General features: G+C 35.6%; 2 protein-coding genes across 2 annotated transcripts; both read right to left on the bottom strand.

Annotated features, from left to right (window-relative positions):
• Positions 1-1,489: 1,489 nt before the first annotated feature.
• On the bottom strand, positions 1,490-4,110 carry LOC110656995 (transcription factor MYB29). The gene is made up of 3 exons (XM_021814021.2): positions 3,707-4,110; positions 3,393-3,522; positions 1,490-2,692 (listed from the first exon to the last, which is right to left on the bottom strand). Exons 1-3 carry the CDS (start codon positions 3,837-3,839, stop codon positions 1,624-1,626), a joined length of 1,332 nt encoding a protein of 443 aa, XP_021669713.2. The 5' UTR covers positions 3,840-4,110; the 3' UTR covers positions 1,490-1,623.
• A 9,132-nt stretch (positions 4,111-13,242) lies between these two features.
• LOC131175396 (uncharacterized) lies at positions 13,243-13,883 on the bottom strand. The gene is made up of 2 exons (XM_058139574.1): positions 13,655-13,883; positions 13,243-13,572 (listed from the first exon to the last, which is right to left on the bottom strand). The coding sequence occupies exons 1-2, from the start codon at positions 13,866-13,868 to the stop codon at positions 13,370-13,372; spliced, it is 417 nt and encodes a 138-aa protein (XP_057995557.1). The 5' UTR covers positions 13,869-13,883; the 3' UTR covers positions 13,243-13,369.
• Between the last annotated feature and the right edge of the window lie 2,572 nt (positions 13,884-16,455).

Raw genomic sequence — 16,455 nt, 5'->3', positions numbered from 1 at the left:
AAATTTTTATAATATAAAATTAAATCAAATTGAATTATTTTAAAAATTAAATTAAATTATCGAATTAAAGTGATTTGATTTGATTTATTTGGTTTGAATCATTAGCACTCTTAAAACCCTACCTAACTCAGGCCCAGAAAAATAGAAGGCCCATGGCCTCAACATACATAGCAATCCTAGACCTAAAAACCATCTGAAGGATCTGACCCAAGACCTGGAAGACCCAGCAACAACGCCAACGGGTACACGTGAGACCTCTAGCTACCAACCAGGCCGCAAATCATTCATCAAAGCACAAACGCTGGGAATCTACACAAAACAGATCCAGCCTTGAAGAACAGATCCCAAATGGAGAAACATATGCATGTAAGCTTGGTAGCAGCCACTCCAGCCAGGAGAGCTAGGAGCCATGAAGAAGCGGGACGAATTCGGGAATGGGCGTGGAAGAGCTTGGCATTTTAGTCTCCTATAGCCCGAACGGAAGATAGAGAACACCTCCACATCCTTGAGAGTGTCAGCCAAACGGGATAACCCTAAGAGAGAACCACAACAACTACAACATGCAGATCTTCTCAAACTCCCTCACTTGATAAGCGCCATCTACATAAACACTGAAAACAATCCACACCTAGATCTGGGAGAAGGAGAGGGAGGAAACCTCCCTACGACTGGTAAAGAGGCTTCCCCAACCCTTCGTGGTTGGGGATGACCACCGGTCACGCTAGACGAAAGTGGACTGAGAAACAGAGATGGGTTTTCCTTGTTAAGTTGCTCGGTAGTGCGCAAAGGTACAACTTTTGTTGCAATTATAGTAAAAATTTTCTTTTCCTGTGTACATTTATCCAATGTTTCAGGTACTGTCTTATATATTATGGGATTGGATATGGCCTAGAGAACTTGCAGCCCGATTGGTTTTGATCAACCGTTAACTTGGGTTGTCCCATTTTTCATGAGGCCAGCTTGAATATAATTTAAACTTTAAGCTCAAACTCATTTTGATGAGTCCCACTCCAAAATAGATTCAGTATGCCCAGAGTCCGAATTCTGTTTAGAGACAAATGAACTGAAAAATCTGTGAGAAACCCATTGAAAAAATTGTAATCGTAATTTGGGTCTGCTAGCTGGAGTTGTACTGCTTCTAAAACATTATCATTATTGTACACATTGTCTTTTTGAATGAAAAAAATAAATTAAAATAGCATTTTTGCTCATGGCCTGCAATTGCAAATATGGAAGTTTAGTATCACTCAGAGCATGTGACTTGTCTAATCCATGTTGCCTTTGCTGCAGGAAACATCAAAACGATATTAGATTTTAACCCTCAAGTAAAGGATGGCGATTACACCAGTGGTATTTTAAATGGTGAAACATTTCTTGCATGCTAAGAATTGAATTAAAAGTTTAAATTCTTACGTTTGCCTTCCATCTGAATTAGAAGACACTAAAGCCTTGTGAATAAGTATGAGAGAGAGAGAGCTAGTTAAGAGAATTTCAAGAAATTGATCTCTGAAATTGGACTAGAAATAAGATACTTAACTAGGTGGTGACAAGCACAGTCTTGACTAACAAAACTTGATTTCGATGTAGGAAGAAAGTAATCAATCAAAAAGTGTGCTCCCTACATCAATTATTGCAATCCGTAATTAACCAATCAAAATCCTCATTCCAATAATTCATATTCACTTCCAGTGCTCCACCATTGCTTTCCTCCTCACCATAGAAATTATCTTTGGTGGTGGAGTACTCATTAGGTCTGCAACCGAAAGGCATATTTGTGAATTTTTCAATGAAGTCAGTAGCGGGTTCCATAGATGTGGCAACTTGGGAATCACATGCCTTGCTCTTGGTCACATCATTGGTAATAGTTGCCCCATCTTGATCACCTCCATAATTTCCTAAAAGCTCTTCTAATTCATTGGTTGTGTACATAGGAGATTCTGGGGTGGCGGTGGTCTCCAACTCCATTGCTTGATGAAGAACTGCGAATGCTTCGTTAACTTGATCTTCACCCATGCTTAAATTTCCTGTAAGTTCAGATGATTCGCATGCAGAAGATGAAGTTGGCATGCTCTCCAAAAGGTCTGATATAGAAATGGGAGACTCAATGTTATTGTAAGTACCACCAGTAGTACTAGTATCAGAAACACTCCTACTTGCCATTGATTGCTTTGATGGAACGCTAAGCCTATTCTTAAGCAAGTCGAGACTCTTTGATGGTGCTAGTTTAGTAGCCATTTTATTTAATATCCGACTTGAACGTGAAATAGGCCTAGATGGTATCATTTCAACATCACTATCATCACCATTGTCGCCACCTCCTCCGCCGCTGCTGCCACTATAAGTAATGGTATCTTTAGTTGAGTTAAGCAAAACTGCCTTGATTGCATCAAGGCAAGTTGGAGGTGTTGAGACTGTGGTGGTCATTTCTTTACGCTGCATTTGAGCAAACTTTGCAGATACTTGGTTGATCAACTTAGCTGAAGTTGAGATAGACCTTTGGATTGGCCTGATTTCAGAGTCACTTCTTTCCTCAACCATGTTGCAGGGATTATCCATGGATGATGAGGTAATCAGCCTATGAGTCACAGGATCAATGCCCCTATCAACTAGTCGTTTCTTGAGATGTGTGTTCCAATAATTCTTGATCTCATTGTCCGTTCTTTTTGGCAAATGCCTCGCAATTGCAGACCACCTAAACAAAAATAACAAAAAAATCAAATTACTTGGCGTCACAGCAAATCTTTTCCCACATATTTCAAGTACCAATGTTAAAAGCAGAAGACCTTGCGTCTTTTTGTCCAATGTGGACGTAAGCTCTTACCATTATATTAAATGAGACTTACATTTATTTATTGATATTACCATAAAATATTATCATGCGTCAATTTTCATGCAATTTATTTTTTTAGTCTAATTAAAGGCAAATCATCCGCGTCAGAACTAAAAAAATTGAAAAAATATTTATATATATGCGATCTAAAATCAGAATTTCGATCATGATCAATAAAATAGAGAATAACTCATTTGTCAATCAAGATAAACCTCAGGATTTTAGACTTGCATTTATGATCAACCATTAAAAAATTCGCACCAGATATCTAATGGAAGAGGAACACTATGCCCATGTGGGTGTGAAACCAGACTACGAAATATGCTTTTAAGAAACCAAGTATTCTTTATTTTATATATATATATGTATATTCTAGCGTTAATTAACTTATTGGATTTAATTATAATTTGCACATTACTTGCACAAAATGAGATTATGGAGAATTTAAAGAAAGAAAACTATACCAGGGTTCAAATTGAAATTTTAAAATTCTACTTAGAAATTGGATTATGATAAGTAATCCTACGCTATGAGGGTTCTAACAGGAATTAACCTTTTTTACCTGTTGCCTAGAGTAGCATGAAGTCGAATGATCATTTTCTCCTCCTCCGTACTGAACTCTCCCCTTTTAATATCAGGTCTAAGATAATTAGCCCATCTCAATCTGCAGCTCTTCCCACATCGCTGGAGACCTATTATTGCACATCATCAAGAAATCAACTCAAGAAATTAGAAAGCAGTCACTTTTGAGATCTCACATTGTGAGTTCCACATCCCTGAAGAATTCTGCCTCCGCAGGTCAAATTACATTTCCCAGAAGATATATATCTATAAACAATTCTAGAATAACGATTAATGATGAGTAAAGAATCTAACCAGCTTTCTGAGGCATGGTACGCCACCCTCCTCCGCCGTGTTCTTGAATATAAGCGATGAGTTTCTGGTCTTCATCAGCTGTCCATGCACCTCTCTTTAACCCAGCTTCGTTGCAGCATGGAGTTCTTCCCATACTTGTAAGGGTGGAATTTGAAACAAAATCTGAACAGTGGTGCTGATATTGGTCACAGCGAAACCTGAAGAAGACGATTTTTGAATCAACAATTCTTATTCGAGCAGAAGACGAATCCCGTTTACATTGACAGAGATATGATGATTTCGCTCATTTCATTACTGAAAGAGACACCAAACTGCATATAAATATTCCAAGGAGATGAGGTCACATCAATCACCACCTTCCCGGTGTCCTCTTCTTCTTTATTTTTTATTTTTTTATTATTTTTCTCTTTTAATCACCATCATCTCCCTTTTCTTTACACTAACATAAGGAAATCTTCTGGGTATATATTATATTCATATAGTTTCAAAAGACCTCAATTATTGATTTTGGCACATTAACTTAATTATAACTTCATATATAAAGCTCATTAATTTCTTTTTTTTTCGCCGTAATCATTAAGTGTAAGCTTTAATTTTCTGCCTGTTTGTCTTAATTATGAATAAGCTAATCAATTGTATTCAAAATCTTATTTCATGGTTCATGAACATTATATTAATAAATAAAATTAGTGAATGAGTTAACTAGAGTTTGTACGCATTGGAATGACTTTGAGAGTAAAGATTTTGGACTAAGCAAAAGTAAGACAAAATATATTATTTATTGCGAATTTAACTCTCGTATAAAAAATGGAAGTGAGATTCAATTGGATGAAATTCTAGTGACAAAAATCAACTAATTCAATTATTTAATTATTATTATTATCTAGAAATGAAATTAGGGGCAGATGTACTCTAGGAAAAAAGTCAATTGGCCCTCTTTTTTCTTAAATTAGTCTTATATATTTATATATTTATTAAAATTGACCTTTCAAAAATTTAAGTATTAAACTTTCTTTTTTAATGTAGAATGTATTTTATTAATAAGAAATCAATTGATCCTTATATATTAAATAATTTATTACGTGCTCGTGATATATGTGCACATTCACTCATAAAAATGTGAGTTTCATTTTTCTAAACTTAAGAATTAGCTGTTTTCATATGAGTATTCAGTGCACTAAATTTTAGTACAATGAATATATTATATAATTTTTCTATATATTAATCTCAGAAAAAAAATTTTCTAGATATCATTGAACAAAATAATTTATAAAAATGTAATTCATAGAATTAAAGCATGATAAATAAATTGGAGGAGTGCAACGATGTATTATGTCACGACCCAACCTATGGGCCGGACCGGCACTAGGACCTGGGCCAGCTTAAAGCCCCCGAGGCCCGTAGTAAGCCTAACTATTCCTCAAATCCATAACCAGACCCACAATTTAGGCCCAATATGCATATAAAATAATTTAAATCAAGCTGTTATAATTTCATTTCGGGCCAACTTAGCCTGTAAATTTTGAAACTAAAATCGGGAGCCAGCTCAACCCTGTTACCTCATTTACAAACTGTTTAAATACCATACAAATCTTCATTTATTAATCTTAAAAATTTAAGTTCACACAACCTCTACCAAGGCCCACACTATTTCTAACACATGCGGAGTTCTAGATTTTTAATTTAGAAAAGATAGTAAAACAATTAAATAATTGACGTTAAACCTGCAAGGAATAAAACAGGTTGCTCTGTAAAATAACTCCTCCTGCTTTGAAAAATATTGAAGCAGAGTGAGCGTTCGACTCGAGAGAGTAAAATATCAATTTTAACCATAATCTCTATAACTATCTAGTACTAATGCAACTGTGGAGTGAAATGCAACAAAGAACAACATTTTCACATCATAACATCAAAAGGTAATTTGGAGCACTCACACACCTGTAGTATCAATCATAACATATGGGTGATCCCCTATCTGACTCTCTTAAATCCAACTTGGTGCCGGTAATTACTCAAGCTCGAACTTCCACTTAATAACCAAATCGAGGGTCCCAGCGAATTACTCAAGCCGTGACTACCCCTCGAAGGATCGGGTCCCAGCGAATTACTCAAGCCATGACTACCCCGTCCTATCCATAGTCCACACCACATCACACGCACGCACACTACTCCAAATTACCACAACAACATCCATGGCACATCAACAGTTATGAATGCAACATAAATCGTGCCTAGAGTTTAACTACATAAATATATGCATATAAGTGATGCATGGGCATGCTTGAACATATAATAATATCGAAATTACAATTAAAATTAATATTCTACTCACAGTACACCGATGACTATTGTGGCTGCTGGATGCAGAAAAACAGCTGATCTCGATCACCTAATAATTAAATTATAAATTTATTAGTACTAAGTTAGAATAAAACTCTAAAGAGACAATAGACAGCCTAATTCATGCCGGAAATTCGGCAGAGTTTCCCCTATACCTGGGACCTACCCAACCTGCAAAAAGGCTTAAACAACACTTCTAATTTCTCAATTCCCACAATCACATCTCATCAATATCACATGGCCCCTCCTGAGCCCTCCAAATCAGACAATACTCAAAATCTTAAAAATTACGTTTTAGTCCTTATAATTGATATTTTTGCAAAAATCCACTCAAACAAGCTCCAAAAATTCTAAAATTTCGCCCCGCGGTCCCTAATAATATTATATGACTATTGCAAAAGGAATTATAATTTTTCGATAATCCACGAATATTTTATGAATTTTATTCTAAATCGATATTAGCCGAAAATGAGCAACTTGGAGTTCGGGTTTACCTATGCCAATTCTGACACCTGGAACGCGTCCAGAACGTCTGAAAATGCTAGGATTGACTGTAATATTGACCACGTTCTGAGATTGGCCGTCGGGCAGCCGGATCTGGCTGAAAATGCAGTCCTGACGCCGGTGAGCTATCCTCGATCCAATCGCACCTAAATTAAGTCCAAATTTTGTTAATAATTATCATAAAATTATTTTTAAATTTTAGAAATCGAAAAAGTTCAAAAATCTCACCAAGCGATCTGGACCGTCCGATTATCGCCTTTTTCAAACAGTGTCCGATCGGAGCGGGACCAGTCCTATCTCGAAGATCTCGTCGTCCTGAGTCCATCGGTGGCCTCGGATTTCCGATCCGACGGTCGGATCGCCGGAAAAGTGGCCGGAAAGCCACTGCCATCATTTTCTCTCTCCTCTTTCTCTCTCTTCGTTTCTTGCCGGAAAACTCCATTAAAACCGGTGAGTCTTGGTCGGAAGAGGGACCCAGTGCTGCCAGACGCTTGCTGCCGGCGTCCCGTGCCTTCCCGTCGTCGGAGATGGCCGGAAACGGCCTTGGGTGATCTCGCCGTCGCGCTCTCTCTCTCTTCTATTCTCGTCGCCGCCGCCATCTTCCGTCGCCGTTCCTTGTCCCTGGTGGTCGCCCGGTCACGCTGACGTTGCCCAGGCGGTCACCGGCAGTGGGTCCCTTGCCGGCAAGAAGAAAACGGGAGGGAGGAAGAGAGTCGGGGAGAAAGAGAAGGAGAGTTGGGGGGGGGGGGTCTGCTGCGTTTTTCAAATTCTGAGTTTTTTTTTTTTTTTTTTTTAACTTCTAATTACACTATTAGTCCCCCAACTTTTCAGGGGTTTACAATTAGGTCCAAAATATATTTTTTTGTTAAAATTTGATAAAATTCTAATAATGATAAAAATAAATATAGTCTAAGAAAATTTAATTATTGTTTTAAATTTTTGGGTTGTTACATTCTTCCCCCCTTAAGAAAAATTCGTCCTCGAATTTTCGAATAAACAAGAGATTAGGAAAAGAAGATTATTAGAACGAGCACAATCATTACTCCTCCAGCTATGTAGAAATTGATAAAACATTTATTCTTCAAACTCTTCGTATATTTTATATGACATTCTACCGCTCTCTGATTCTACTATAGTGTCCTATTTGTCATCATCTCTTTCTAGAGATGCTCCTATCTCTTGGCTATTCATTGACTATTTTTTCTGACATCTCAAGTATTCATTATAACTCCACTGCTCTCAACTTGATATCTAATAACTTTAATCGACTTTGGCGCTTATCTCACTTTTATTACGTCCTAACGTGTCTCTTGGTGACTTTAGTTCTCATTCCTTTGTTTCGATAATCTCTGTTTTCCCCAATGACATAACTTATGTTCCTTATTCCATGGTATCCTATGAGTAGCTTTCCTGTAGCATCTAATCTAGGCATCTTGTTCGAGATCTTTACTCTTCCTATGACTTCAGTGGTCAATACCTATAAATCTTCTCCTCCCATGATACTTCAAATTTTTTAATCTCTTTTGTGTCATTACTAAGTTACTTAGACCAACCTCTATCGATCTTATGTAACTAGTCAGGTAGAGTCTCCTCCAAGGGCCAAGTGTATCATTTATCAACATTGGAAAGTAAACTGGGTCTCTCCTTCTAGGTAACAAAAGTGTTTATATTCCCTGACAACTCAATCCATGCGACTTTATCGATTCTCACTCCTTCTCTGGAATGGAAATATCTAGACTTCTTCCTTTAGCTTCTTAGTATGTGGCCTACTTCTGACACATTGGCACTCAGATCGAGGCTCCACTACTCCCTTAATCTATTATCTTATAATAACTTACTTTAAACATCTCTTAGTGTGTTCCTAGCATACCTATTCCTCCTTATCCTAATCATTATAACTGGCTCTCTCGAGCTCTTTTTCTGTCTTTTACATCTTATCCACTTCCCTTTTCCTATTTTTTTTTTTGGTATTGTTGATATCTTTTCAACCTGCTGTACTTATTCCTTAATTTTAGTCCTATCTCATCCTTACACCTTTTCCTTCAAAGATGTCTATCCCATCATCAACTTTAACTTTCATTTTGTTTCTTAGTCTTATCTTGATTACTAGTTCTATTGCTTCAGGAATTCTAACCTTACGATTTACTCCTACCAGCACATTCTTCACCTTATGTATCACTTGTAATTAACCATAGAAAATTTTCCTTGTATCCCCCTTTTCCCAACTTAACTATCAGAACATTATCATTCCCTACCAGCCTTAGTAGGAAATTGTTTATCCTGGATGGATATGAGCCCTTGAAACTATAAGTTCCATCTGAACTAACACGGCTGTGGGAAATGGGTGCCATGCCTTAATTCTAAACAAAATACTTCACGTGTTTATTCTCCTTAATATAATCACATATACTGCCCACAACTTTCTAAACTTCAACCTCAAATTATCCATCAGCAACAATTTCATCTATTGAAACTCATCCATAAATAGTATTTCCTCTAGCTCATAGTTTAAAACGATTGCAAACCTTGGTAGCTAACTCCATTTGACTCCTGTCACTATTCTGATCGTCTTTTCATACTTAACACTATGTACGTACTTACTGTCATTCTCATATCAGGAAATTATGTATGAATTGATGCCTACCAAACTCTCAAATAACTAGGTCTCCTTGACTCAGTCTCTGTTCCTTATATGATGCTCTAGAATCAAAAACACGAGCTAAACTTGAAAAGAAAGAAAAATATTCTCTTATATTCAACTACGCCAATTGTCCATATAATAATGTTTAATCTATGTTTCTTGGTCTTTCTCTTCAAATTTCATCATCTCTTAGCACAATTGTGCTCTACCTATAAGATATCATCTGCATCTTTTCTTTACCGTACCATTGTCCTTCCTGACATAATATTTTATAATTTATTAACTTTACTTATACTCGACCAATGATTCATATCTATCATCGTTTATATTGTGCCCTTAACTTTTGTTGATTCCTGAAAGATTTCTCTCACTAATAAATTCTTCCAACACTAATTTCACCCTTATCTATGGTCATTAATTTGATCCTTGAACTTTCTAGTGATTTATAACCACCCAGACTTGTCATTTTTTTTTTCTACCCCTACTGTTGTCCTGTCGTTATTGCTTCACTGCAAAGTGATTATGTTGATCACACTAAAAATGTTTGCCTGACATTCATAACGAACCTCTAATTACCTTCTCACTATCTCAAAAGTCTAACCTAAAACCTATGTGTCATTATCTATCATTCTTTTCCTCTCATCATACCTATTTGATCCCTTAGATTAACTTTTATTCAACTTACTATTTACTAACTTCTTTTTCTCTACCTAATTAGGTAGTCCGCAATACCATCGCACACCTTCAAGCATTTACTCATTATTATTGTATTCCATACCTCCATCACTGTTCTCACTAATGTGGTCCCATTTTGGGTTCTCCATTATTGTCATTCACCTTGCCAATAATAACACTTAGCCTACTCTATATCTTAACTTGTTCCTTTTATTACGCGTCCTTCAGGTTGTCCTTTCATTTATTTCCTTTGTCTTACCCAAAATAGAACTTGACTATTTTATCCCTGGTTCCATTCTTCTTCCTAACATGATAGCTGTACCTGCTAACTATATCTTTCAGAGTCTATACCACATTATCACATATCTATGCTATTCAGATTTGGTCCTTTGACCACTCTAGCTAGTACTTCCACTGGCATTTAGATTATATTGCATCTGCAATCAATTGTCCAAACCTTCATCCTGCACTTTCTCTGTCCATTGGCCTTCTATAATTTATCTTTGCTAATTTATTTCTCTTAACACTATTATAATTAGATTATACTATTGTTTTGAACAATATGAAGTTAGAAAGGAGCTCAGGAAATTGCAGTCATACTTTTATCGTATGATGTCTATTCTTATCCTTTAGCTTACATAATACCCTTACTACCTCGAGAACTGATTCTGCAGTAATTTTATTTATTTGTTATTATTATTATTTTTCATGTTTACTCAATTAGCCAAAACTTAAGATTTCGGGCATCCAAACCCGTCATCAAATTCAAAGGATTTACATCCATCGTGATCTGATTACATATGATTCCTATCATGGAACTTGTATCCTCTGCAGGATACCCGAGCCAACTACTCTCTACCACACTCTACAGTCCCATCTAGAACACTATTCCATAAGTCATCATTATCAATAATAACCTTCGATCCCTTCTGAAAAGATAGGACTATACCCTAACTTGCAGCAACAAAGGTACTACATTTACCACATTGCCAGAATCATGTCAACTTAATGACTCTTTTATCATATCATAGCTCTAAAAATCATCAATTCATAGTTTCGACCTTCTCTAGGTAGTAGGGTTGTACTTTATTCCATACTGATACACACAAGGTACACTATTCTCACTAAGTTCTAAGCAAAACGTCTGTCGTACTACAAAAACGATCCAAAATTCCATACTGAAGACTAGATGATCTCCCCCTATAAGTGTCACATTTACTTTGCATCTAATATGAAACCTCTGGTTTGATGGCAACTCTTGAAGCAACTCTAGCTCATGCTAGGGTAACTGAGTCACTGACTCTAGTTATCACCCAACTGTAACCTTTCAATATTCTAACTCTAGACCCCTAACCAGGAGTTCCCAACTCCTCTGCAGATATAGAACTCTATTCTGGCATAACTGTACCAAAACAGAAGCCATCCGCAAACACCCTCATTATGGAGCACCACGGGGGTGCACGTAGCTCTACACAATAACCTTATGTCGGTACTGTAATCTGCAGCTTACAGAGCAGACATCGAGAACATTGTATAGTTACTACGATACGTCCGGACCGATTAGGCCTCCTAATTTCTTATCTCTCTCGAATCTTCTATTATCATAAACTCATTCTGACTGGGTCATCCACTGATGACTGCTAGCAGTGGTATCCTCATCCTTATCTAGGGCAACTGTACTTTCAAGACTCACCTTTATGTACTCGTGCCTTGCACGAAATGGGCACACCATTTAAACCCATACAGACAAAAATATAACATTTCTTGGAGTACGTATCCTCATGATAGACCTCACATGTCTACTAACTCTATTTCACATTTCTGTGTATTCCACGAAAATCAAGACACTAACTGAGGTAATCTTATATTTCCCGAGATATAACGTAGAATCTAGAAACAAAGAATTACAGGAAAAGACGAAACAGAATCCTATACTCCGCATGTGACTCCTAGTAGACTCTTCCCAACACTTAGATAATTTTTCCCTATGAATCTGGAGCCTAAGCTCTGATACCACATCTGTCACGACCCAACCTATGGGCCGGACCGGCACTAGGACCTGGGCCAGCTTAAAGCCCCCGAGGCCCGTAGTAAGCCTAACTATTCCTCAAATCCATAACCAGGCCCACAATTTAGGCCCAATATGCATATAAAATAATTTAAATCAAGCTGTTATAATTTCATTTCGGGCCAACTTAGCCCAGAAATTTTCAGAAACTAAAATCAGGGGAGCCCAGCTCAACCCTGTTACCTCATTTACAAACTGTTTAAATACCATACAAATCTTCATTTATTAATCTTAAAAATTTAAGTTCACACAACCTCTACCAAGGCCCACACTATTTCTAACACATGCGGAGTTCTAGATTTTTAATTTAGAAAAGATAGTAAAACAATTAAATAATTGACGTTAAACCTGCAAGGAATAAAACAGGTTGCTCTGTAAAATAACTCCTCCTGTAGCCTGGAAAAATATTGAACAGGAGTGAGCGTTCGACTCAGAGAGTAAAATATCAATTTTAACCATAATCTCTATAACTATCTAGTACTAATGCAACCTGTGGAGTGAAATGCAACAGCAACAACATTTTCACATCATAACATCAAAAAGGTAATTTGGAGCACTCACACACCCTGTAGTATCAATCATAACATATGGGAGCTGATCCCCCTATACAGCTCTCTTAAATCCAACCTGGTGCCAGCGAATTACTCAAGCTCGGACTTCCACTTAATAACCAAATCGAGGGTCCCAGCGAATTACTCAAGCCGTGACTACCCCTCGAAGGATCGGGTCCCAATGAATTACTCAAGCCGTGACTACCCGTCCTATCCATAGTCCACACCACATCACACGCACGCCAACGCACGCCACGCTGCTGCTCCAAATTACCACAACAACATCCATGGCACATCAACAGTTATGAATGCAACATAAATCGTGCCTAGAGTTTAACTACATAAATATATGCATATAAGTGATGCATGGGCATGCTTGAACATATAATAATATCGAAATTACAATTAAAATTAATATTCTACTCACGAAGACAATCGATGACTATTGTGGCTGCTGGATGCAGAAAAATAGCTGATCTCGATCACCTAATAATTAAATTATAAATTTATTAGTACTAAGTTAGAATAAAACTCTAAAGAGACAATAGACAGCCTAATTCATGCCGGAAATTCGGCAGAGTTTCCCCTATACCTGGGACCTACCCAACCTGCAAAAAGGCTTAAATAACACTTCTAATTTCTCAATTCCCACAATCACATCTCATCAATATCACATGGCCCCTCCTGAGCCCTCCAAATCAGACAATACTCAAAATCTTAAAAATTACGTTTTAGTCCTTATAATTGATATTTTTGCAAAAATCCACTCAAACAAGCTCCAAAAATTCTAAAATTTCGCCCCGCGGTCCCTAATAATATTATATGACTATTGCAAAAGGAATTATAATTTTTCGATAATCCACGAATATTTTATGAATTTTATTCTAAATCGATATTAGCCGAAAATGAGCAACTTGGAGTTCGGGTTTACCTATGCCAATTCTGACACCTGGAACGCGTCCAGAACGTCTGAAAATGCTAGGATTGACTGTAATATTGACCACGTTCTGAGATTGGCCGTCGGGCAGCCGGATCTGGCTGAAAATGCAGTCCCGACGCCGGTGAGCTATCCTCGATCCAATCGCACCTAAATTAAGTCCAAATTTTGTTAATAATTATCATAAAATTATTTTTAAATTTTAGAAATCGAAAAAGTTCGAAAATCTCACCAAGCGATCTGGACCGTTCGATTATCGCCTTTTTCAAACAGTGTCCGATCGGAGCGGGACCAGTCCTATCTCGAAGATCTCGTCGTCCTGAGTCCATCGGTGGCCTCGGATTTCCGATCCGACGGTCGGATCGCCGGAAAAGTGGCCGGAAAGCCACTGCCATCATTTTCTCTCTCCTCTTTCTCTCTCTTCGTTTCTTGCCGGAAAACTCCATTAAAACCGGCGAGTCTTGGTCGGAAGAGGGACCCAGTGCTGCCAGACGCTTGCTGCCGGCGTCCCGTGCCTTCCCGTCGTCGGAGATGGCCGAAAACGGCCTTGGGTGATCTCGCCGTCGCGCTCTCTCTCTCTTCTATTCTCGTCGCCGCCGCCATCTTCCGTCGCCGTTCCTTGTCCCTGGTGGTCGCCCGGTCACGCTGACGTTGCCCAGGCGGTCACCGGCAGTGGGTCCCTTGCCGGCAAGAAGAAAACGGGAGGGAGGAAGAGAGTCGGGGAGAAAGAGAAGGAGAGTTGGGGGGGGGGGGGGGTCTGCTGCGTTTTTCAAATTCTGAGTTTTTTTTTTTTTTTTTTTAACTTCTAATTACACTATTAGTCCCCCAACTTTTCAGGGGTTTACAATTAGGTCCAAAATATATTTTTTTGTTAAAATTTGATAAAATTCTAATAATGATAAAAATAAATATAGTCTAAGAAAATTTAATTATTGTTTTAAATTTTTGGGTTGTTACATATTATGTGATCATAGGATACGTAATGATGTGAAAGGTGAATTTTATATAAATATGAACAAATCAGTCCAGTTATATTAGATGAAAATAAATATTAAGTTATAACATATTTACAAGATAAGAATAAAAAAGTATAAATATTAAGATAAATATTCAGTATCACAATAATAAATAATATTAAAAATTATCATATTCATTAAAGGGTGTACGTAATACACATTGAAAATAAATATTTTAGTATAGAAATATAATAAGTTAGTAATAAAAAAATAATAAAAAAAGAAAATGTGATTTCCAAATGAAAGTGGTATAATGGATATGGGATATCACGTGAGTCCCATTCTATTCTACCTAATTCCGTGCCATGTTTTGACAAATCAAACCGCCACATTTCGTTCCATGTTTTGCTATATCCAGAGCCATGGGCTGCGCAGACACGTGCAACTGTGTACAACTTTTACTCTCTCTACCCGCCACGTCGCTTGTACACACATTTTCTTTCTTTCTTTTTTTTTAAATACTTTAATCGTGAACGTACAATTTTATATTTTATTGCTTAGACCACGTTTAGAATTCAGGTCGGCAAATTAAAAAAAAAATATTTAAAAAAATTAATGATATTGAAAAAATTATATAATTGTTTAAAAATTTTATGATTAAAATATATTAAATTAAATTTTTTATTAACATATTAAAAAATATATTCTTTAACAATAATTTTTAGTAAAATATACTCTTATTAGTACGAAATTATTACGAACCTATTTAATCCAAAATTTCTTTACGTATAAGATGAACATATTCATTGATTTAGTTTAATATGAAAAATTAAAACATTAAATAAATTAAAATTTATATCAAATTAAATCAAACTAAATTAAGTTACGAGAAAAATCGAGTTAAATGAGTTAAATTAATTTGATTCAATTTAATTCATTTTTTTGTTTCAACTTTATTTTGAGCTTTTTAGCTTATTTTAAACTATATTTTAGTTATATTTTTATTTTTAACTCTAATTTTATATTTAATTACAATTAATTAAAAAACAAATTATTCTATTTAGATTGATTATATTAACTTCAAAAAAAAAACTAAGCTAAATACATCAAATTTTTTAAAATTAAAAATTAAACAAAATCAATTTATTGAAAAAAACTAAAATTTTAAATTAAAACAATTCAATCAATTTTTCAATTAAACTAAACTATATCACTAAAAAAATTAACAACCAAACCATATTGATTATTAATTCATTAAAATCGATTGTTAATCATTTTAATGACTATTTTTAACAACTAATTCAGTTGATTGTAATAAAATTGATTGTTAATTTAATTTATACTTGATGTTTAAATTGATTATTAATTACATATTAAAGGTTTTCATAATGTTTATTTACAATCAATTTAACAATTGCTTATATTTTGATTGTTAATAGCAATAATTAATCAATTTCTAAAATTTTTGCTCTATATAATTTTATTAAAAAAATAATAAATCACAAATTAATTATAAAAATTAATTAATAATAATAATTAATTCAATCGACTACAAAAAAAAAAAAAAAATCGATTGCAAATTTTTTTTTAACCCCTGCTTACACGTCATATACTCCAAAAGAAAGAGCACGAGGGACTTTCTAAGTACTTTTGGTGCATTTAACGAAAAAAATAAGTAAATAAATAAGTAAAAATTCTCTCCCTGTGCAGCAACAAGAATTGGGGATTGTCGAAACTTCACCCAGATGCAAAGTTGCTCCATAGTTAATTAAACCATGAAATCAATTAATGCTCCATATATTCCTTTCTCTATACAAATCTTCAACTCGACTGTGCCAACTTTCTGACAAGGGCTTCCTATGGCAGAAATATATATTCTCGTTGCTTTTAAAATCCATAATCTTCGATACAAAGAATTCAAAGAAAAACATAATGTCTTGAAAATTTAGGAATTTTTACGTTACATAATTTTTTTTCATTTCTTTTTGTAAAAATCAAAATTTTTAAATATTTTGTATATTTTTAATATAATTATTTTTATGTATTGGTAATTAATGAATTATTTTATTATAATTTT

This window comes from Hevea brasiliensis, chromosome 17, assembly GCF_030052815.1.
Source record: "Hevea brasiliensis isolate MT/VB/25A 57/8 chromosome 17, ASM3005281v1, whole genome shotgun sequence".
Classification (NCBI taxonomy): domain Eukaryota; kingdom Viridiplantae; phylum Streptophyta; class Magnoliopsida; order Malpighiales; family Euphorbiaceae; genus Hevea; species Hevea brasiliensis.
This window is presented reverse-complemented; position numbering and strand designations above follow the sequence as displayed.